At 35.1% G+C, this 24,477-nt stretch overlaps 2 protein-coding genes across 4 annotated transcripts; both read left to right on the top strand.

Annotated features, from left to right (window-relative positions):
* Positions 1–1,515: 1,515 nt before the first annotated feature.
* On the top strand, positions 1,516–8,825 carry ncf1 (neutrophil cytosolic factor 1). The gene is made up of 11 exons (XM_067406094.1): positions 1,516–1,668; positions 1,872–1,952; positions 2,768–2,843; positions 3,375–3,540; positions 5,448–5,509; positions 5,607–5,729; positions 5,894–6,001; positions 6,108–6,225; positions 6,330–6,443; positions 6,558–6,724; positions 8,414–8,825. Exons 1-11 carry the CDS (start codon positions 1,597–1,599, stop codon positions 8,557–8,559), a joined length of 1,233 nt encoding a protein of 410 aa, XP_067262195.1. The 5' UTR covers positions 1,516–1,596; the 3' UTR covers positions 8,560–8,825.
* Positions 8,826–11,039: 2,214 nt separating this feature from the next.
* Positions 11,040–24,139, top strand: rcc1l (RCC1 like). 3 transcript variants are annotated; one of them, XM_067408004.1, is made up of 13 exons: positions 11,040–11,108; positions 11,216–11,352; positions 12,408–12,704; positions 15,690–15,819; positions 16,236–16,364; positions 18,105–18,171; positions 18,584–18,635; positions 20,342–20,426; positions 20,602–20,783; positions 20,952–21,039; positions 22,770–22,943; positions 23,171–23,256; positions 23,557–24,139. In XM_067408004.1, the coding sequence occupies exons 2-13, from the start codon at positions 11,347–11,349 to the stop codon at positions 23,632–23,634; spliced, it is 1,374 nt and encodes a 457-aa protein (XP_067264105.1). In that variant the 5' UTR covers positions 11,040–11,108; positions 11,216–11,346; the 3' UTR covers positions 23,635–24,139. The 3 variants fall into 3 exon arrangements, with proteins under 3 accessions (XP_067264105.1, XP_067264106.1, XP_067264107.1); XM_067408005.1 differs by lacking the exons at positions 11,040–11,108; positions 11,216–11,352 and adding an exon at positions 11,787–12,041; XM_067408006.1 differs by lacking the exons at positions 11,040–11,108; positions 11,216–11,352; positions 12,408–12,704 and adding an exon at positions 14,903–15,006.
* The last annotated feature ends 338 nt before the right edge of the window (positions 24,140–24,477 follow it).

Below are 24,477 nucleotides of genomic sequence, written 5' to 3'. Positions count from 1 at the left end.
TAAGGTGTCCCCTGAATGTGTCTGTGAAGTTTCAGCTCAAAATACCCCATAGATTTTTTTTAATTCATTTTTTTAACTGCCTATTTTTGGGCATCATTATAAATGAGCCGATTCAGGGCTACTGGCCCTTTAATTCTCGTGCGCCACGCCCACGGAGCTCGCGCTTGCCTTGAACAGTGCATAAACAAAGTTCACACAGCTAATATAACTCTCAAATGGATCTTTACAAAGTGTCCGTCATGCATGCGGCGGATTATGTGAGTATTGTATACTGTGATATTGTTTACATATGATTTTGAATGAATTTGAGGCTGTGCTCCGTGGCTAACGGCTAATGCTACACTGTTGGAGAGATTTATAAAGAATGAAGTTGTATTTATGCATTATACAGACTGCAAGTGTTTAATAATGAAAATAATGACGGAATCTTGTCTCTGTGAATACAGTAAGAAACGATGGTAACTTTAACCACATTTAACAGTACATTACCAACATGCTAACGAAACAACAGAAAGACAGTTTACAAATATCACTTAAAATATCATGTTATCATGGATCATGTCAGTTATTATTGCTCCATCTGCCATTTTTCACTATTGTTCTTGCTTGCTTACCTAGTCTGATGATTCACCTGTGCAGATCCAGATGTTCTGCCCTTGTCTAATGCCTTTCATAATGTTGGGAACATGGGCTGGCATATGCAAATATTGGGGGCGTACACCCCGACTGTTACGTAACAGTCTGTGTTATGTTGAGATTCGCCTGTTCTTCGGAGGTCTTTTAAACAAATGAGATTTATATACGAAGGACATTAGTCTACCACATTAGTCTACCAACTCCCCTGACTGCTTTGTCGGACAAAACGGGTCAATTAGTTACTTTTTTAGTGAGTATCGCAATATTGTAATGCGTTAATTTTAAAAGTAACTTTCCCCAACACTGAGTATAACTCACAATCAGTTTATCTCTAACACATTTGTTAGATCTGTCTACTTACATTTATTGTTGGACTGATTGTAATTGACTATTTTCCACACTGTCCCATAGCGTCTGTCAAGAAAGACCAATGTAATTCAATTAGAAATTAAAGCTATTTAATTATAAAAAAAAATAAAATTAATATATGGGGCTCCATCCTTGAACATTTCTGTAAATGTTTGACTTCTGTACAGTGTACCTGTTAAATGTTCTTTATGTTCGTCATCATGCACTTAAAAGTAGCACCTAAATTATTTGATTGGGAGTCTTTATTTGGTATTTCATGATTAAGTGAGAATTACTATTTTCCATTGCATTTATTAATCAAAATACACTGTTTAATTATACAAAATGCACTGCGAATATATTATTTATTATTCAAAATGTGTTAATCAATACATAAAGTTAAATGTACATTACTGTACAATGTTAAACACTAAAGTAATTGTGGAATTCCTGTATTTCCTCATCAGGGTTTGATGGCCAGCAGTGCAGTAGGAAGTGTCTGGTGCGGGTCGCTCCTCCCACGGTCAGAGTCTATAACAATATAAACCCCCAGTTATCAGATCAGCGCAGCACAGTCCCTTAGATCTCGCGGTGTGACCTCTGTTCTGCAGGATGGATGAATCTTATGTGCGACACGTGGAACTCTTAGGCTTTGAGAAAAGATTCTTTCCCAGCCAGCACTATGTAAGTAAACTACTCAAAAATCAGCTTTTCACATATGATTTTTAACATTTGATATTTCACACTCTATTGTGAAATATCAAGACAAGTGCATAGACACTGTATGCTATACATAATACACATGTAAAGTGCTTTGATGGTTCACAGTTGTCATAGAGTATGTTTTATCTATAAGGCAAAATAAATATTTTTTTTTTCTTCTAAAGGTGTACATGCTCCTGGTTAAATGGAGTGATCAGTCTGAAAAGCTGGTGTACAGACGCTATCCAGAAATCCACACATTTCATGTAAGTCTCTCTTTCAGTTTTCTACAGTTGAAAGTTTGGTTCAGAGTGTTACATTTCCCTTTTCCTAACTGATTTCTTTTTTCATTGCTGCAAGCATTTCCTGTATTTCTAATCACGCTTTGTCACATTTGTAACACTTTACAATAAGCTCCCATTAGTGTATCAACTAACATTAACTAACAATGTACAATACATTTATTATACAGTAAAAAAAGTACAACTATTCCAAAACATAAGTTCAGAATACTCAAAATTTTTGCATACATCGATTACCTCAAAAAATGTAAGTAAAGCAACTCAAATTTTTGAAGTAAACAATAATTATAAATAACAATAAGTTTTTATTTAATGTTTAAGTCCACTGTACTTAAAACTAATGTTTACCATACATAATGTTTCTAATTATTCAATTATTTTGATGCAGTGGTTGTAAAACCTGATAAGTTCAGAATACTCAAAACAGTTAAGTAAACAACTCAAAGATTATTTAGTAGAACTTAAAAAAATCATTTTGTTCCACACACTGTAATTGTTTTAAGTTGCATCAGTCATTTAACAGACTTTCATTGCAGTGTACTCAATCTTTTTAAGTTAGTAGTACTGCTCGTGCTCAGCGTGCATGTTGAAATTAACATTAACTAAGATTAATAAATGCTTTAGAAGTATTTTTCATTAGTTAACTAATGGAACCTGATTGTAAAGTTTTACCAAAATTATTTTCTGCAACATGTAATCAATCTACAAAAAGTAGATAGTAGATAAAAATGAATGGAAAAGCTTAATGTATTAAAAAAAAAAAAAATGTTAATTTGCAGAAAACCTTAAAGGAAATGTTCCCTATTGAGGCAGGAGACATTGACGCAAAGGACAGAATCATTCCCACATTACCAGGTACATGTCTTTACAGTCACTTTTGACAGTAAATATCTTTTGGAAAGTAAAAAATGTTGTATCATAAATTATTTACCAAGTTAAAAGACTTATCAGCCAGAAATAAATGTGTCTTCATGATGTGATACTTTCATTTTTCAGAAAATACAGAAATAAGTTTTAGGTGTAAGATTTTCTCAGAAGAGGAAACACCTGCTTTATATCAAGCATATCAGATCCATTTAGATTTCATGAAAAGTGCCTAACTCGTAATGTTATAACCTTTTCTATTTGCATGCCTTCTTGTTTTGGTTTTTTTTTTAGTTTGAGTTTCAGTTCTGCAAACGATTTTTTATGGGGGATATTGTGACTGAAGCTGATAAGCTGTACTTTCTTTGGACTTTCCAGTGTGACAGACAAAATACAGATATTGTTACAAAAAAGTCGAAAGAGTTTGTGCAACAAGGTCACACCACAGAGTTGCATGGTTTAAGAGAAAGACAATACAAGTGAAACATTTCATCTGACGATCTGTAATTAAATCTCTCTCAGCTCCTAAATGGCTCGACAATCAGAAAACGACAGAGACGAGGCAGGTGACCCTGGCTGAATACTTTCGTTCCCTTCTCAACCTGCTGCCGAAGATCTCTCGCTGTCAGCTTATACATGACTTCTTGAAAATGCGGCCTGAAGATGAAACTCCACCAGCACCGCACCCGTAAGTCTGGTTAAAGTTAGTTGCAGCTGTGGCATAGTGCTTCACGTTGTAATGCTTTAAGCCATAGTGGTTATATGGGCAATCCTCAAATATTGCTCATCTCACGGGAAATCCTAACATTTTACAAAGTGGAGATTTCGAATGAATTTAACTTAGTTCAGGGTCCAATTCTCACTATTAACCATTAAAAATGACAGAAACCATCTTTGGAAAAAACTTATTTGAAGTGTAATTTGATTGATTGTTTAGTTTGTCTCACGTCTCATAAGATTATGGAGAGGGCTGGGTTTATGACCTATACTGGGACCAGCCACCTGGGGGTGATCGAAACTTTTTGGCTTCACTTTTCAGGACTTGCGCAGCACACTTGCTATTAACTAGTTGCTTATTAGCATGCATATTACTAGGATATTGGCTGTTTATAAGCAAATATTAAATGATTAGTCCATTTTTAAATAAACTTTCTTAAACTTTCTTTCTTTAGTCGAAAAGAAATTAAAGTTTTTGATGAAAACATTCCAGGATTTTTTTCCATATAGTGGACTTCAATGGGCACCAAACAGTTGAAGGTCAAAATTAGTTTCACTGCAGCTTCAAATTGCTCTACATGATTCCATACAATAAATAATGGTCTTATCTAGAGAAATCATTACTCATTTTCTAAAAAAAAATAAAAAATTAAAATTTTATACATTTTAACCAGAAATGCTCATCTTGAACTAGCTCTTCTTCTTCTCTATTAGAATTACAGCAGTGTAGAAACTGCTAAGTGTATTACCGCCCTCCTCAGGTCAAAGTTTGAACTAATTGTTATATACTATTGAACTAGCATATTGCATATAACCCGTGGAGGGCAGTAATACACTTAGCAGTTTCTACACTGCTGTAATTCTAATAGAGAAGAAGAAGAGAGCTAGTTCAAGATGAGCATTTCTGGTTAAAATGTATAAAATTTAATTTTTTTTTTTTAGAAAATAAGTAACTATGAGTAACTAAACTAATTTTGATCTTCAACTGTTTGGTGCCCATTGAAGTCCACTATATGGAAAAAAATCCTGGAATGTTTTCATCAAAAACTTTAATTTCTTTTCGACTAAAGAAAAGTCGAAATTTCTTTTCGACTTTTCGACTTTAATTTCTTTTGGACATCTTGGATGACATGGGGGTGAGTAAATTATCAGGAAAAGTTTATTTAAAAGTGGACTAATCCTTTAATGCCTTATTCTGCACGATGGTATTCTACATCCCTTAATCCAACCCAATGCCTAAACTTAACAACTACTCTACTAACTATTAATAAACAGTCATTAGGAGTTTATTGAGGCAAAAGTCATAGTTAATAGTGAGAATTGGGCCCTAAACTAAAGTGTGACCCAAAAACATATGATTGTTAGAAAAAAACAAAAAACATACTCAACATACCCATAAGCAGATCGTACAAAAATGTATTAATGAGATTGTACAAATTCATATGAATTAGCCACCAATTTGCCAAAAGGTAAAATAGTTATGAATTGCCAAGAGATTGTGCTGTCCCTTGTGGAAGCTTGTTTTCACCACTATAGGCCTAAATAAAAAAATAAAAAAGCTAATTCTGACTTTTTATCTCACAATTCTGACCTTTTACCTCGCAATTGTGAGTTTATATCTCACAATTCTGACTTTTTCTCAGAATTGCGAGATATAAACACAATTGTGAGTTATAAAATCAGAATTGCGTGATAAAAACTCACAATTGTGAGAAAAAGTCAGAATTACGACTTTATATGTCGAGCTTCCATAGTCCCTCATGTAGGCTTTGTAATATGAATTTAAAAAGCGGAAAAAAAATCTCAACTACAAAAGTTGAAACTTGAAAATTTTACTTTAAGAATGCAGTATTTACAGAAAAATATTTCTTTCTATAGATTCAAAAGAAATGAGACCTTCATTATGTCCACAAACAGAGCACGGAGCAACACCACATCAGGTAAGATCAACTTTCCTGTTTTTGATGATATCATTTAATTGCAAAATATCTTATGCCATTTCCCGGCAGGTTTTTATAGCTGTTGTTCTTTGTACAGAAATCACAGGGCCTATTATGCTCGAGAGCTACAGAGTGATCGCAGACTACAACAAGAGCTCAAAGTATGAGCTCACACTAAATATGGGAGACATGGTGGACATTGTGGAGAAAAGTCCCAATGGTGAGGTTAAATTACAAGAATTACAAAATATTTCATTGCATCAAACAACTTCTCCATTGCATGACCACTGAAATGTTCAGGCACACCTACTCATAATATCCACTTTCCACATAACAGTGAAGAGTAAAAGTTATCTGATGTGTGATCTGATCTGATGTTTACAGGCTGGTGGTTTTGTCAGTGTGAGTCCAGGAGAGGCTGGGTTCCAGCTTCATACTTAGAGCCACTGGATGGAGCAGATGAATCCGAGGAACCAGAGCCTAATTATGCAGGTCAGTGTGTATCGCCATAATGCCACTGATATGAGCCCCAAAACACTATTTTGGGAGTGATTCATTGTGCTGTTTGGGTTGTGCTGATGATATTTACCCACAACAGGAGAGCTCTATAAAACCGTTAAAGGCTATAAAGCTGCCGAAGAGGATGAGCTGACTCTCGAGGCAGGAGAGATGATTGAGGTCATCCATAAACTCCTAGATGGGTGGTGGGTGGTCAGGTATGAGTCAGCTTACTTGAACTTCAATCGAAATGCTTGCAGTTATTTGATGATTCACAATTGAATCAGATTCCCAAATAACTGAAAAAAAATGTCTTATGCAGGAAAGGAGAAGATACAGGCTACTACCCGTCCATGTTCCTGTGCAGGACGGGAGAGAAGAAAGAGGTGGATGCTGAGAAGGATGTGGTCAGAAGAGCAACACCACCACCCAGAAGGTATGAAATACACCTCATATTAACATAACAATAACTGAACATTTTGGCTGATCATAATTCACAAAATATCAAAAAATGTAATACATTTTTTTTTCTTTTCATTTTGGCCATCAGATCTACCATACGCAATGCCCAGAGCATCCACCCCAAAGGACGTCAGCGAATCAGTCAGGACTCCTATCGGAGACAGAGCCGACGGTTCTTACAGCAGCGAGGAAGAGTAAACTCCCATTCCAGAATTGTGACACGATCTCCACTGCAGGAGAGGAAGACAAACGGAGGTGTGTATTCTCTATAAAAAATATATCTAGTCCACATATATATATATATATATATATATATATATATATATATATATATATAGAGAGATAGATAGATAGATAGATAGATAGATAGATAGATAGATAGTGTACAACATGTAAAAAGTGAAATATAAAAAAAAAAAAATTCTTTTAAGTTTTTTTTATATATAAATATTATATAGAATATAAAATAGAATAAAATATATGTGCACAAATATATAATACATGAATAAATAGATCTTGAATTATATTAAATTAGACCACTACAAATACATAACGTAGTTCACTTTTTTATTATTAAGTAATTTTATATTTTATTATTTCATATACATTTATTCCGTAATTTTTCATTTGTTAACATTAGTTAACTATGTTAGTTAACACAAATAAATAATACTTCTACAGCATTTATTATAGATCTAAATTAATGTTAATCTTAATATTTCCTAATACATTTTTAAAATCAAAAGTTGTATCTGGTAACATGAGTTAATCTACTGTGAGCATGAACATTTTTATTCACGAACATTTACAAAGGTTAATTAATGCTGTAAAAATATATTGCTCATTAGTTCATGTTAGTTAATGCATTACCTAATGTTAAAGGCATAATATGTAAGATTTTTAGATTAAAATATCCAAAAACCACTAGAACAGTGGTTTCTATTTTGTTGACTTGTGTACATTATCTTAAACGTTTCCAACAATGTTTAAATCCAGACAAATCAGCCATTTTAACCAGGATACGGACCGTGTCATTTTGTCACCTGTCAATGACAGTTTTTACGTCCGTAGAAACCATGGAAAAGTCAAAGACGCTTTAATATATTCTGTGTTTTATTGGACAGGTGAGCAATTGTTTGGAGACATTTATCAACAGAAAATTAATAATTGTTATATAGCTCAACACAGATAGAATTATTGTTTGAATCGCTTGTTTTCTTCTCGCTCATTCACGAGTACCATGTTTTTACCGTGCCTCAGAGACAACACTGTTTTGTCAAGGGGCTAACATAGCATAATCAGAGAGAGCTTTTTCCATCATACAATATATATTTTTAAATTACCAACATAAGTCATCCAGTTTTTATTAATATGACATTCTAATATCGATCTAGATTACTGCAAAGTGCAACAAGTGTCTCATACCAGCCACTGAGTGAACACATAGAGTAATGTTATAACAACTTTCAACACACTCAAATGTATTTACATGGATTGTTTTAACCATGTAAAACAGCGCTGAGTTACCCCACATACGCAACGAGTGCATAAGCATAATAAAAGCTCAGCTTCATACCACAGTAACGTTATTAAAACTTTGATTTGAACATTTCTGCCTGAGTCTCGTTGGATTGCTTTCCATCGGCTGTGGAGGTGAAGGCGAAAACTCCCATGACTCAACGCTCATTCACAGCATTTTTTGAATTAGCGACCTCTAGTGGCGAAAATTGCATATTGTGCCTTTAACGAATCAGGCCTTATTGTAGACATTATTGTCCTTATTTATTTATTCAATTATACCTATTATTTCCTCACATAGTAACTGACTGTTCACTTCATGCTTCTTTTATGTTTGCTGTAACATTAATGCAAATGTTACAGAATATGCAGCTCTAGTTGACAAAAATGTTTTTTAAATGCTGTATTATGTTTGTGTTTATGTAGAGAACATTGCAAAATCAGACTCTCCTCCAGCAGAAGATCTGGATAAAGGTATTCCAGTCATTCCTCCTCGGCCCAGTCCTCAGCTCATTCTGGAGCGCTGCACTGAAAACACATGCAAGAGAGTCAGCATGCATGAGAGCGACTGAAAGGATTCAACAGCCCACATTAAAACTTGACTTGAAAATGTGTTAGAAATGTTCACAGGCATTCAGATACTTGTATATTCAGATGCTCTGTTTATTCCTGCCTAGCCTAGAACCTGTTATAAGCTATGTGTGTTAGACATTTTTGTATGTATAAAGATGTTTATGTCTAGCCTCACCATGCCAACCAGCTATGCATTATTATGACTGTGTTTAACCCTGTGTTTTTAATGTTTTTATAAACAGTGATAAATAAATAATTATTAATTTGCAAATGAAATGCGTAGTGATATGAAGTCAAGAATTTCCTTCAAAGCAAAATCCCCAGAGTTAAATCTACTCTGCTTAGAGTACATATAAGTAAACAACCTAAGTTTCCCTTTTCTTTCGCTTGTTAACAGCAGGCGTTCATCACTAATGCTCAATCATCACTTAATTATCTCATTAACTCTGCTTCAGTGTTACTTTAACACTATTTAGAGAGGGACCATATGTACTCTGCGCAGAGTTGATTTAACTCTGGGGATTTTGCTGTGTTGGTTCTGTGAGTTGGTCAGATGGTATATCTATCACATAGGATTGCATGATTAACATATTGAAGTACAACCGTATTTCCTTACAAAAAAGTACTTTGTCAGTACGTTAAGTCCAAAGATGATGAAGAAATGGCAAAAAGGCTCAAAATAACACAAGGTTTATTAAATAACTCAGAATCAGGTAATCCAAACAACAAGCAAACTCCACGAAACCATACCGGACCATGAGGAACTGAAAACAGGAAGCATTTATACACAAGATAACCAACTAAAAGACAGTTGATTGAATCAATGTCCATAGAAACAGATCAGTGAAACTAAAACTAAGACAAAGGAAACAGGAAACTGACAATAAACAAACAAACTAAACTAAAACTAATTTAACATGATTGTGACAGGTATCAGATGGTAATGCAATGGCAATTCGTCACAAGCCACGGAAATGAAATTCATACTGCGATCATGTTTCGGCAGTGCCATGGTGGGTAACATTTTAATACTGTTCCATCGTTAATAATGATTAACTACACAGGAACAAATGAGTAATGCAATATTATCACTGTAGTAACTACAATTAACTAACAAGAAACTTTGATTAATGAATTAGTGAGTAGTTCTTAGTCAAATGTGGTAGTTCACTATTAGATAATCAATAACTACTATTTTTTCATACCTCCCAGAGGACTAAGAACTACTATAGCCGACATGTTCATACATGAATAATGCATAATATTTAATTCTAAAGTAAAGATCATGGTAACCCATTAGTAATGACTCAAGTATGAATGAATGAATTATTGATTATTTAGATCAGTATTCTAAAGTGAAAAGCATAACTCTCTAGTAATGACTGAAATCACTGTAAGCTTTTGAGGTTTTTGTAAGGTTTTGGTTAGTAATTCCTCAGATTTGGTAACACTTGAGTCATTAGGCCTACTAGTGGGTTACCATGATCTTCACTTTAGAATACTGTTATTAATATAATTAGTAATTCCACAAGGATGTAGTTATTACTATCCAAAACCTTACAAAAACCTCAAAAGCTACAATGACTTCAGTCAATATTAAGGAGTTGTCATGCTTTTCACTTTAGAATACTGATCCAAACAATTAATAATTCCTTGGATTTGGTAATACTTGAGTCATGGTCTTTACTTTAGAATTAATTATACATTACTGTTATTAAAGGGTTAGTTCCCCCAAAAATAATGTCATTTATTACTCACCCTCATGCCGTTCCACACCTGTAAGACCTTCATTCATATTTGAAACATAAATTAAGATATTTTAGTTGAAATCCGATGGCTCAGTGAGGCCTTCATAACCAGCAATGACATCCCAAGTGAAATTTATAGTAAATAGTAAATGTTTTTTAACCATATTATAGTAAATTGTAGTATACTGTATATATTATAGTATTTACAACACTTTGTTAATGAATGCTACAGCATACTGTAATATTAATTATAACGAACTGATCAACTGTAATAAATACTGTAGTGTACTTTAGTTTACAGTAAACTGTAGTGTATTGTAGTATAATATACCCTATAGTTGTAGAAAACTTAACACAGTATTGGGTGAAGATTACCACAGCAACTAAGAATTACCACACCAAATTAATTCAAGTACTTTACTATGGTTCAAAAACACAATAGTATTTACTATAAATTACTATTTTTTCACCTGAGATTTCCTCTCTCAATATCCATTAATGTACTAAAAACATATTTAAATCAGTTCATGTGAGTACAGTGGTTCAATATAAATATTATTAAGTGACGAGAATATTTTTGGTACACCAAAAAACAAAATAACGACTTAGGCTATATAGTGATGGCCGATTTCAAAACACTGCTTCATTAAGCGTTATGAATCTTTTGTGTCGAATCATGATTCGGATCGCATGTCAAATCGCCAAACTGCTGAAATCACGTGACTTTGGCGCTCCGATCCGCTGATTCGACAACGCTCCGAAGCTTCCTGAAGCATTGTTTTGAAATCGGCCATCACTAAGTAAGTCGTTATTTTGTTTTTTTGGCACACCAAAAATATTCTCGTCACTTTATAATATTAATATTGAACCACTGTACTCACATGAACTGATTTAAATATGTTTTTAGTACCTTTATGGATCTTGAGAGAGGAAATGTCATTGCTGGCTATGCAGGCCTCACTGAGCCATTAGATTTCAACAAAAATATCTTAATTTGTGTTCCGAAAATGAACGAAGGTCTTACGGGTGTGGAACAGCATGAGGGTAAGTAATAAATGACTTTATTTTCATTTTTGGGTTAACTAACCCTTTAATTATGAGCCTGTATAGCCTAGTTATCCTTTGAGGTATGAAAAAAAAATGTAGTTATGATTATTAGCTAATAGTGAACTACCACATTCAACTGAGCTCTACTTACTAATTCGTTAATCAGAGTTTCTTGTATTCACTAGAATGTTACTCATTTGTTCCTGTGTATAGTTGTTCATTAATGACTGAACAGTTGGCCTATTTCTAAAGTGTTGCCCCATCGTGCTGTTTGGTACTTTTTATAAGTTCTCATACTTCAAGATACTTCAAAGAATGCCAAGGCAATGTACTTTTGCTAAATCTTTCTTTGTGTCGAAAAAAGAAAGTTACTCAAATATAATTGAAAACACGGGAAACGTCTGTCACCTACAGGTTATTTCGATCATTACACATAACGTTACACTACCAGCTTCATTGTACGTCATGCGTCACACGTCACGATGCACGCGGAGAGCTGTCATGGCCGCCTCCATAGAAAACATGTCAGAGCAGCAAAAATCACAGAGTGGACTTAATTCACATTATATAACCGTATATTTTTCAATTTGCAGTTTACAGATGTACAGATATGCGCATGTGTGAATCATATTATGTGACAAGAAGTATCTGAAACAACTTATAGAGGATTTTCCAATTATTGAGCGGTGAGTAACTGTAATTAATTCACCTCGAAACAAAATAGAGTACAAAAATACTCTGATATGATATGCTAATACAGTGCTGTCATATATAATGTACCATGTATTTACAAGGTACACAACGGTACCTCCAAGAATACCATGGTACCAGGAAATCATGCTAGTATTACTTTTTGTAATGTGATTACCATATTTATGGTAATTATTTACATGCTGCTCCAAGGTACTTAAGACAGTATGGAATTACCATGGTACATGTTCAAAAAAATCATACCACTGGAACTTTTTGTTAGTGTTGGATAATTCTCTTCATTTGCATAATAATCAGTATTGGTATTAAGTATATCAGAATTTATGTTGTATTTTATGCAGATGACTGTCATAATGGCTTTAGTCAACATTCGCTCCTGTGGCCGTCATGGTTTTCATCTGGGTCTCCGTGCGTATGCCACACGACCCCTTGGCACCCCAAGAAAGCGGGAGCATCAAGATGACACACCCGTGTTCCAGTATGTGGGTCAACACAGGAAGCCCCAAGAGAAGGTGTTTGTATGGGGCTTCAGCTACACTGGAGCTTTAGGGATCCCAAGCTTTGTTGTGCCGGACAGTGGCAGGAAAAAGCCCAGGAAGTACCAGCTCACACCTTACCGTCTGGATACTGAACAGAAGGTTATTTCCTACCCAAACATTTTTTTATTTTTAAACCTGTTTATTGAACTTTTACAATAATAACAGGATACAGATACAGGATACAGATACAGATACCCCACTCCTCCGAGGAAAAAAATAAAATAAAAAAAAAATAATAAAAAGAATTAATAAAAAAATATAAAATAGAATAAATAAATTATAATAACAAGTAATTAAACAAACTAAATAAATCATAAAAAATAGGGAAAAAACACAATACAAATTGTAATACAAAGAATGTCAAGCATGATGTCTCGAGTATAGAATATATGCTGGAACATAAACGTTTAGACAAAGGGCCATTTATCAAGTGTATGTATACATCCACAAACAAAAACTTACAGCTATAAAGTATATACATATATAAGTGTCCACAATTATAATCACACACTCCTGAACAGATTCAAGCCACGATTATAATGACATCTTAAAGGTGCCCTAGAATTAAAAATTTAATTTATATAGTTAAATAACAAGAGTTCAGTACATGGAAATGACATACAGTGAGTCTCAAACTCCATTGTTTCCTCCTTCTTATATAAATCTCATTTGTTTAAAAGACCTCCGAAGAACAGGCGAATCTCAACATAACACCGACTGTTACGTAACAATCGGGATCATTAATAATGTACGCCCCCAATATTTGCATATGCCAGCTCATGTTCAAGGCATTACACAAGCCAGTATTAACTTCTGGATTTGTGCACAGCTGAATCATCAGACTAGGTAAGCAAGCAAGAACAACAGCAAAAAATGGCAGATGGAGTGATAATAACTGACATGATCCATGATTACATGATATTTTAAGTGATATTTGTAAACTGTCTTTCTAAATGTTTCGTTAGCATGTTGCTAATGTACTGTTAAATGTGGTTAAAGTTACCATCGTTTCTTACTGTATTCACGGAGACAAGAGAGCCGTCGCTATTTTCATTATTAAACACTTGCAGTCTGTATAATGCATAAATACAACTTCATTCTTTATAAATCTCTCCAACAGTGTGTAATGTTAGATTTAGCCATGAAGCACTATCAAACTCATTCAGAATCAAATGTAAACATCCAAATAAATACAATACTCACATGATCTGATGTATGCATGCTGCATGCATGATGAACATTTTGTAAAGATCCATTTTGAGGGTTATATTAGCTGTGTGAACTTTGTTTAGGCACTGTTTAAGGCAAGCGCGAGCTCCGTGGGCGGGAAGCGTGAGCATTTAAATGGGACGCAGCATGAATCGGTGCATTTCTAATTATGCCCCACAATAGGCAGTTAAAAAAATGAATTTAAAAAAATCTATGGGGTATTTTGAGCTGAAACTTCACAGACATATTCAGGGGACACCTTAGACTTATATTACATCTTGTAAAAAAACGTTCGATGGCACCTTTAATGCTCTAGTGATACACAAGAAGTACTGACATATTCAGAATAAATAAATAAATAAATAAATAATGAAGGGATCTCAGAGCTCAGAAAATATGCCAGTGTTGCCCTTTAATGTATACCTGATTTTTTCCAAATGAATGAAGCTCATAACATCTCTCAGCCAGTCATGGAGGGAGTTTTTGTTTCCACAGTAGGAGAATGCGCCGTCTAGCTAATAATGTTAAGAAAGAAAAAGTCTGTGCAGTATTTCCAGGCAAACCAGTGACATTTAAAGGAAGTCCAAAAGTGCAACCAAAGGGCAAGGCTCGATCTGTTTCTTTGTCACTAAATATAAACAATTGAAGATTGATTGCCAAAAAGAAGTTACGGATGGACATAACCAAAACATATGTTTTAAATCCGCAGGGGCCTGATGGATCGATCACAGAGAGGATCAATACCAGGCTTGATTTTTGCCAACCTCACTTTTGTCCAGTAAATTCGATGAATACATTTTAATTGCATAAGACTCTGATGTGCACAAATAGAGGAAGTATGAACTTCCTCCTCTAACTTTAACAAAAGTTAGCAAAAATATTTGGAATGGGTTTTCTATTTATTGCACTACTGTTCAAATGTTTGAGGTTGTTTTTTAAAGAGAAAATTCTTTCATCATTTATTCACCCTCAAGTTGTTCCAAAGCTGTATGAATGTATTTCTTCTGCTGAAAACACAAAAAAGAATATGGTTAACCAAACAGTTCATTGACTTGATTGACTTTTATAGCATGGAAAATACTATGGAAGTCAAAAGGGTCCATCAGCTGTTTGGTTACTGACATTCTTCAAAATATCTGTTTTTGTGTTCAGAAGAAGAATAAAATTCATACAAGTTTGGGACTACTTGAGGGTGAGTAAATGAATAAAAATTTTTGGGTGAACTATCCCTTTAATGTATTGAAATGTCTTATGCTCACCAAAGCTGCATTTATTTGATCAAAAATAAATAAATAAATGATAACAGTAAAACAGTATTATTGTGTAATATTATTACTTGAGTTGCTTAATATGATTTATTTCTTTTTATAATGTAATATATTTAATAAATTCCTGTGATGCAAAGCTGAATTTTCAGCATCATTACTCCAGTCTTCAGTGTCACATGGTCCTTTAGAAATCATTCTAATATGCTGATTTAGTGCTCAAGAAACATTTCCTATTATTATCATCAATGTTAAAAAAGGGGTGCTGCTTAATAAATATATATATATATAGAATAAAGAATATATATATATATATATATATATATATATATATATATATATATATATATATATATATATATATATATATATATATATATATATATATAATATATTGTAAAAACTGATTTTTTCCTCCAGGGTTCTTTGATGAATATAAAGTTTAAAAGAGCTGCATTTTTTGGGGAAATAGAAATCTTTTGTAGCATTATAAATGTCTTTAATGTTACGTTTGAATCTTTTAATGTGTCCTTGCTGAATAAAAGTGGTAATTTCTTTCAAAAAGCAAGTCTTTTGAATGGTAATGTATGTTGTGTGTGTTTTTTGGCAGATTTCCTCAGCAGCCTGTGGATATGGCTTCACCTTACTGGCCTGTAATACAAAAGATCTGACCAAACTGTGGGGCATGGGCCTTAACAAAGATTCCCAGCTGGGCTTTCAGCGTACTCAACACGACCGAAGTAAGAAACCCCACAATCCCATTGCATTCCTGTTAGGAACTCACATGCTCTTGGTAAAAATTACTCTAACAAGCAAGTTCCAGTAATACCAGAAGGTTCAGAACGTGCCATGTATCACATGGTACTTCGAAAAATACTGTAGTGCCATGGAAGTTTTTTGTTAGGGAAGTAGGATTGTTACGTTAAAAAGTATTTTTTTTTTAGTTCTGGTCTGATTTTTGGGGGTAGTGAAAGTGTTCATCAGCACTTCCTACTGTACATAGGAAGATTCATATTCTGGCTGATGTTGATGAGCCGTTCTGTTCCTCTTTGAGTTGCCAACCGTTACACAATCAACTGGGGCCATTACAAGTTTCAAGAAACAACCTTTTTCTCAAGCACTTTCCTAAATCAACTGCTTTGTCTTGTGATTGTAGATAAAAGTTATGAGTATGTCCTGGAACCGTCTCCAGTGTCTCTCCCGCTGCTGAACCCTCAGGAGACACGAGTGCTGCAGGTGTCATGTGGACGCGCTCATTCTCTGGTGCTCACTGACTCTGAGGGAGGTGAGCAAACATTAGCGATGGTTTCATCCAAAGTTGTTGTTTTCATCACATGTGTTCAAGAGAACAAAATCATCACTTCCTGGGAAATTGGTGCAAAATATCTATAGGGTCATTGTTTCGAAAAGGGGAAGTTTCGAAATTTGGTTGATTTGACACCGAAGACCCTATAACAAAAATAGAAGTTGCTGCAGTCGGGGAAGCCACTGTGGCTCTTTTTTTTTGTACATCGTAAGTGCCTCAGATCAATAAAGACTGTCAATGCCTGGTGTTTGGGAGCGCAATCATGTGAGACACTACTCGGAGGTCATTATACCCAACCATTTTGATGACAGATTGTGGCTCAGGCATTTCAAAATGACCAAACCAACATTTGAGATGCTGTGTAATGAAATTGGTTAGTCCAGTTATCCAATCATTGAGGCAAAGTCACGTGAGTTTTTTTTTTTTTTTTGTACTTTCCTGGACAGAATAAAATGGGCCAAAATGGCTAAACACTAATCTTTTAATTGTCTTAACCACAAATTATTGGTCAGGAAATTGCAACATTTAAGCAAATGCACTACTTAAAAATCAGGAGAACATCAAGGACAGAATAAAGTTTTTGGCAGAATATGGGAATCACAACAAAACACAAGTCGCATGAAAAATCTGCTGAGAAATATAATAATAAATGCATCTCTAGCACAGTGAAACATGAAGGAAGAGGTGTCATTTTTAGCTGCTGGTATTGGTGAGCTGCTTCACTGTGAAAAGTCATTTAATTCTTTGGAGTACGAATACTGCAGAATGGCTTGCTTCCCACAAATGAAAAGTTGTTATCTAAAGAGGAATGATCAGATGTTATTTTTCAACAAGACAACCATGATGTGGCTTGAGCACAAGTCCATCAGGCTCATGTTTTGTCTAGATTTGATCCCTATAGTGAATATTTGGTCTCACATTAAACTCAAATAAGCTGAGAGACATTTTTCAACTACTCATGAACTGTTTGAAGCCATTAACATTGTGTAATAACACTGACTCTTCTTCCAGTAAAAAGTTGTCTGCAAGTTGGGGAAGGCTATTCTGTGCTAAGGTATTTCATCTACAGTATTTGTGCAATTCTTGCCAATTTCCTGACCAGTGATTTGTGATTCAAATGGTAAGACCATTAAATGAGCACTTGAATGTGTTGTCTTTTTTTTTAGCCCAGGAGTGTACATTGAGGGATTTATTAGATAAATGTGTTTTTCTATAAGAAAATATATGACTGCACACTCAACTTGCAAATAGTTTATTTACCAACGTTTCGGCAAAAAGCCTTTGTCAAGGTATAATTGTGTTTTTCTGTCGTAGTTTATGCACGTCTTCTTATCGGATAAAAAATGATCCACCTCAATTAAGCAAATAATTTTTTCATGTACATTTTTAGAATTCCTGGTGTTCCATCCAGCATTTTATATGGTTCTCGTATAAATAGCTTGATGGGAAAAAAACTGCTTTGTCATATACAATTTCTAAAATTGAAGATGTATTGTCATTTATAGAGCACTTTTTGTTTTAGAGTCCTTTGGTCTTCACTCAAGTAGTAAAGTTGTAGTTACAGGTGTTCAGATTCTATATACAGTAGATGAATTTAAAGGAACATTTCTGTCCAATCATTTAGATGTCTTAATATGCAATAGATTTTTATTACAGTTAAATCATTGTGTTGTAGTGTGATGAGTCCTTCATGTCTCTCTTCTCTATCTCTCTCATTAGTTTTCAGCATGGGTAATAACGCTTATGGGCAGTGTGGGAGGAAGATTGTGGAGGATGAAGTGTACAGGTTTGTCCTTCAGCAACATATGTCCAGTATTCTGCACCAAAGGACTCTGCTTCACATTATGAAGTGGTGGCTAAACTAAAACAATTGCTTTCCCTGTATCCCAGTAGCCTTGAATTATCCACTGTGTAACTTTAATATGCTTTATTTCATGATTAGCTTAGAGTGAAATGATTATTCAGTATGATGGGGAGTTGTTCAGACTTGTTCAGAAACATCAGAGGCAATATTATCAACTCAAATATGAACCATTTTCATCCAAGCAGAGAATGATGTATATACTCATGCTTCCTTTGCTAATGACCATTATGAGCATATGGGTTAAGCTGATTTATTATTATAACTTTTCCCCTAAAAACCTGTTTAAGAATGGAATTTCTGTCTAATGGCTGTCCTTTTTCTCTATTTCCTGCAGTGGCAGTCATCTTGTTCACAAGATTGAGGGTTTTGACAGTCAAGTCACCCAGGTATGTGATGACACTTTATTACTTTATTGGCATGATATGTTGGTAAATACAACAATATCAACATTGAAATCTGGTGATGCATAATATATGGTTTACATTACATTTTACTATCTAATCTACTTCAATTAAAATGTCTACTCTCACGTTTTCTTCTTTTGGTGGAAATTCACCATTTTAACCTCATTTTTTTTAAGCAAAATATGATTTATTATTATTTTCTTTTGAATCTGTGGTGAGAGATGTATGGAAGCTTGTTTCCGCCACTAAATACAGTGGATACGGAAAGTATTCAGACCCCCTTAAATTTTTCACTCTTTGTTATATTTCAGCCATTTGCTAAAATCATTTGTTCATTTTTTTCCCCTCATTAATGTACACACAGCACCCAATATTGACAGAAAAACACATAATTGTTGACATTTTTGCAGATTTATTAAAAAAGAAAACTGAAATATCACACGGTCCTAAGTATTCAGACCCTTTGCTGTGACACTCATATATTTAACTCAGGTGCTGTCCATTTCTTCTGATCATCCTTGAGATGGTTCTACACCTTCATTTGAGTCCAGCTGTGTTTGATTATACTGATTGGACTTGATTAGGAAAGCCACACACCTGTCTATATAAGACATTACAGCTCACAGTGCATGTCAGAGCAAATGAGAATCATGAGGTCAAAGGAACTGCCTGAAGAGCTCAGAGACAGAATTGTGGCAAGGCACAGATCTGGCCAAGGTTACAAAATATTTCTGCTGCACTTAAGGTTCCTAAGAGCACAGTGGCCTCCATAATCCTTAAATGGAAGATGTTTAGGATGTCCAGAACCCTTCCTAGAGCTGGCCGTCCGGCCAGACTGAGCTATCGGGGGAGAAGAGCCTTGGTGAGAGAGGTAAAGAAAAACCCAAAGATCACTGAGGATCCCAGAGGATCCCCAAATCCAGGTGTGAAAAACTTGTTGCATCTTTCCCAAAAAGACTCATGGCTGTATTAGATCAAAAGGGTGATTCTACTAAATACTGAGCAAAGTGTCTGAATACTTAGGACCATGTGATATTTCAGTTTTTCTTTTTTAATAAATCTGCAAAAATGTCAACAATTCTGTGTTTTTCTGTCACTATAGGGTGCTGTGTGTACATTGAGGAAAAAAAATGAACTTAAATGATTTTAGCAAATGGCTGCAATATAACAAAGAGTAAAAAATTTAAGGGGGTCTTAATACTTTTCGTACCCACTGTAAAATATAAGTAAGGTAATTGTGACTTTTTATCTCACAATTCTGACTTTTTTCTTACAATTAGTAGTTTACATCTCACAATTTGATCTACTTTTCTCACAATTGCGTGATATAATCTCACAGTTGGGAGAAAAAAGTCAGAATTGCGAGTTATAAACTGGCAATGGTGAGTTGAATTCCAATTCTGAGGAAAAAAAGGACTTTTTCCTCAAAATTGCGAGTTTATATCTCACAATTCTGACTTTATAACTTGCAATTGTGTTTATATCTCACAATTATGACTTAACTCGTAACATCAACTCGCAATTCTAAGAAAAAAGTCAGAATTGTGAGATTTTTTTTTACACAATTATACTTTTTTTTTTAAATTGTTTTTTATTCAGTGGCAGAAACAAGCTTTCATAGATACAGTATGACCTGTTTCTGTCTTTGTGAGATTCTCTCCAACTGTCCTGCTCCTCTTGTCCTGTAGGTGGCTTGTGGGCAGGATCACAGTCTGTTTCTAACAGAAACAAAAACAGTGTATGCCTGTGGGTGGGGGGCAGATGGACAAACAGGTTTGTTTCACCATCCTTGTCTCTTTTCTTTCAGTCCCTCTTTTTGTTCCGCTCCATTATGAAACCTGCCTAAAGGCGTTTTTCCATAAAATGTATCCAGACAACACTAGGTGACTCATGGCTGAGACCATGTGACCCTTCCCTCACAATTAATGTCTCCAGAATGTATTTTAAGGTCTGGGCCATCACAACAAGGCTTCCTGTCCAGTGCCTGTCGGAGGAGATCTGGCTGGGGTCAAAGTTCAGCAGGTGGCCACATATGGAGACTGTAGTTTGGCCGTGTCCACAGATGGGCAGGTTTTCGGTTGGGGAAACTCTGAGTACCTGCAGCTGGCCTCTGTCACTGAGGCCACACAGGTAAACCCACACAAACGAAAACACAACAACTGGTATACAAATACCAGAAATGACTGAAGTGATTGTTCACAGAATTACCCTGAATGAGATTTATGTATAGAAAATATATGTAAAAAGGTCTGCAGCAATACCAGGCTGTGCAGCTCATTTGTAAAGTCTGATTTTCAGATTAGCTCACCACGGCTGCTGCCCCTGAGGGGTGTGGGTCGAATCAGACAGGCGGCATGCGGAGGAACACAGGTGGCTGTACTGAACGGTAAGATTACAGTCTTATTGAGTTTGCTGGAACAATTCACTTTTTTTTGTTTGCAAAAGACCAGAAGAACATTGTGTTCTCTGAAAGGGGTTAGTTCACCCTTAAATGAAAATTCTGTCATTAATTACTCACCCTCATATCGTTCCAAACCCGTAAGACATTTTTGATGAAATCTGACAGCTCAGTGAGGCCTGCTTTGCCAGCACGATAATTAACACTTTCAGGTGCCCAGAAAGCTACTAAAGACATATTTAAAACAGTTCATGTGACTACAGTGGTTCAACCTTAATGTTATGAAGCACCGAGAATACTTCTTTTGTGCGCCAAAAAAAGTAAATAACAACTTTATTCAACAATATCTAGTGATGGGTGATTTCAAAACACTGCTTCATGAAGCTTCGCAGCTTTACAAATCTTTTGTTTCGAATCAGTGGTTTGGAGCGAGAATCAAACTGCCAAAATCATGTGACTTTGGCAGTTTGATACAGGCTCCATGTATTGCAATGCTTGAAAATATCTATTTTTGTTTTCCGCAGTTACTGTGATACTCTGAGTCGGATCCTACCAGTCTGGTCTGAAATAGAATATAAACACTTATTATAAGTGATCCATAATGATTTAGGATAAGACAAAAACACGGTTTGGAAAATGGATTCATGTTGTATATTCTCATTATATCATTTTTGTAAATTTTTAACACCAAAAAAGTTGCGGACTGCAGCTTTAATGAAATCTGGAAGCTTTCAGTCCCTTCATTGACAGCTTACGCAACTGACATTTTCAAGCCCCAGAAAGGTAGTAAAGACATATTTAAAACAGTTCATGTGACTCCAGTGGTTTAACCTCAAATTTACGAAGCGACGCAAGTCCTTTGTTTGCACAAAAAAACAGGTTTAATTTACGAATTTTACAAAATATTAATCTCCAACGCGTGTTCATGAGAGCACCACAAAGCATGCATGTTGTGTTGACACCAGAGTGCATGAACACGTGTTAAGAGATTAATATTTCATTAAAAAGATCTTCATAGATCATAGATCTTCATAGATGAATGAGTCTTACAGGTTTGGAAAGACATGAAAAAAGGTGTTATGAGAGCCCAGGTTGCTCTGATAGTGGCAAGACAGAGCGATATGTATCAACTCGTCTTAGTTAAGGGAATAACATAGTTTAATATGAAAAAACGGTGGAGTATCCATTTAATAGACACAGAGCTCTGTGAACAGCCAGCCTCTTTTGCAATGACCTTTTGTGTCTTGCCCTCCTTGTGCAAGGTGTCAATGGTCGTCTTTTGGACAACTGTCAAGTCAGCAGTCTTCCCCATGATTGTGTAGCCTACAGAACTAGACTGAGAGACCATTTAAAGGCCTTTGCAGGTGTTTTGAGTTAATTAGCTGGTTAGAGTGTGGCACCAGGTGTCTTCAATATTGAACCTTTTCACAATATTCTGATTTTCTGAGATGAATTTGGGATTTTCCTTAGTTGTCAGTTATAATCATCAAAATTAAAAGAAATAAACATTTGAAATATATCAGTCTGTGTGTAATGAATGAATATAATATACAAGATTCACTTTTTGAATGGAATTATTGAAATAAATCAACTTTTTGATGATATTCTAATTATATGACCAGCACCTGTACACAACTACTGTGGAAAAGCACAAACTGAAGTTGCTTTGTAATTTTGCCTTGTGTAATGAATTAAATAACTCAACTCAATCTCTATAGAGGATGGAGAGGTGTTTGTTTGGGGTTTTGGAATTCTGGGTAAAGGCCCAAAACTTTCAGAGTCGTCTGTCCCAGAAAGAGTGCCAGCCACATTTTTTGGGAGGTCAGAGTTCAACCCCAGTGTGAAGGTCTCGTCCATCCGCTGTGGACTCAATCACTTTGCAGCTGTCACAGGTAAAAACTTCTTTGCTCTCAAGATATCAAGTATTGTTGTGGAGTGTAATTATGAGATTTTAGAAATGTAAAATGTGCTCACATACAGGATACTAACACTCATTCTCCTGAAAACACCTGCTAATAGTGCTTGCATAACCATGTTGGTATTAAATCCAGCCTGTTTCCTGGCCTACATCCATGTAAACAGAGGGCTGAGTTATTTGCTACATGAATATTGTTTTCAGATCGAGGCGAACTGTTTGTTTGGGGTAAAAATGTGAGAGGATGTCTCGGCATCGGGAAACATGATGACCAGTATTTTCCATGGAGGGTAAGAAGCCAACAATGCTGCATTCTTTCTTTTAACATGGAAAAGTTCAGAGCTTTTTGGACCAAATTAATTATGTGACATGCTGATTAATTACAGTTAACCCCAGATATATAACTATTTTCTGAGAAAAGCTCTCAAATGAACAGAACTCATTAAAATGCATTATTATGACAGGTGGAAACATTCAATAGACAAAAATACTTTGAGTTTATAAATGAATGCACAATTGACGACACTATACCCAGTAGACTTTAGATGTAATCTGTTTTCTTTTCTCCTAATGTTTGTCGTTTGTTTTAGGTGACAGTGCCAGGCCACGTGAAGGATGTTGCCTGTGGTGTTGACCACATGGTGGCGCTGGTCAGATCCATCATATGAGATTGTCTTTGTAGATCTGGGCAATCTTCTCTTGAACATCTTCAGCAACCACCAACAGCACGCAAGGGTTCAATGTTTCTCCATAATCTTCGGACTTGTTAAGGGCACTCACTGAGACTTCATGTCACACTGCATCAAGCAAGTCAAGGGTGTGTTTAAGAAACACAACAGCTCCTCGGCGGTTTACAGTGTGGACCTCAAAAATACACGTGAATCTGACTCTTAAATAACTCAAGACTTCTTATGTTGGCTTCTTGATATTTGAGGTTTCCTCAATGTTTTGGTATTTCGTCATCACATGAGGTGGACACTAGTTTGAACATACAAAGACACATCAGAGTGGTTTCTGGATCTTTTCTCATTAAAATGATTGAATTGTCAGGCAACTGAAAACTATGATCTGAAAACTAAAAAGGTATATTTAAATTAAACTTTTTTTAAAAACAAAAAGTTGGCATGAAAGTGTTATTGTGAAACAGCATTTTGAACAAGTAAAAATGTAGTTTGGGACTTGCTTTTTTTTCTATCAGAAATTGATTGGATAATTGTGATTTGCTACTGGTTGATGTCATGTGAGTGACAATTCAAAGCCAATGCTAAATTTGCTAGTTTTTTTTTTAAAAGAAAGAACTAGCTAACTTTTTTGAGAGCATAACACATATATATGACATAATGCACTGTAGTCTTTCATTATGTTTCCAGGCCTGGAAAATCACTTTAAAAATTCCTTGATATGTGCAGTTTTTCCTTGACCCCAAAAGGGAAGCAACTGTGTTGTTGGATGCCTTAAATATAGATTGCAGACATACAAAAGCAGACTTTCAGGAAGAAAAATGTCATTTG

The sequence above is a fragment of the Chanodichthys erythropterus genome, chromosome 13 (assembly GCF_024489055.1).
Source record: "Chanodichthys erythropterus isolate Z2021 chromosome 13, ASM2448905v1, whole genome shotgun sequence".
NCBI lineage: Eukaryota > Metazoa > Chordata > Actinopteri > Cypriniformes > Xenocyprididae > Chanodichthys > Chanodichthys erythropterus.
Note: the sequence above shows the minus strand (reverse complement) of the source record. Positions and strands in the feature narration are given on the sequence as shown.

Bases quoted from the DNA above. Each gene is read 5' to 3' on its own strand.
- ncf1 (XM_067406094.1), top strand. From the start codon at position 1,597: ATGGATGAATCTTATGTGCGACACGTGGAACTCTTAGGCTTTGAGAAA. The intron at 2,844-3,374 runs GTACATGTCTTT...AATCTCTCTCAG, and splicing joins AATCATTCCCACATTACCAG to CTCCTAAATGGCTCGACAAT. The intron at 6,226-6,329 runs GTATGAGTCAGC...TGTCTTATGCAG, and splicing joins GATGGGTGGTGGGTGGTCAG to GAAAGGAGAAGATACAGGCT.
- rcc1l (XM_067408004.1), top strand. The intron at 15,820-16,235 runs GTAAGAAACCCC...TTGTGATTGTAG, and splicing joins GCGTACTCAACACGACCGAA to ATAAAAGTTATGAGTATGTC. The intron at 20,427-20,601 runs GTTTGTTTCACC...ATGTATTTTAAG, and splicing joins GGGGGCAGATGGACAAACAG to GTCTGGGCCATCACAACAAG.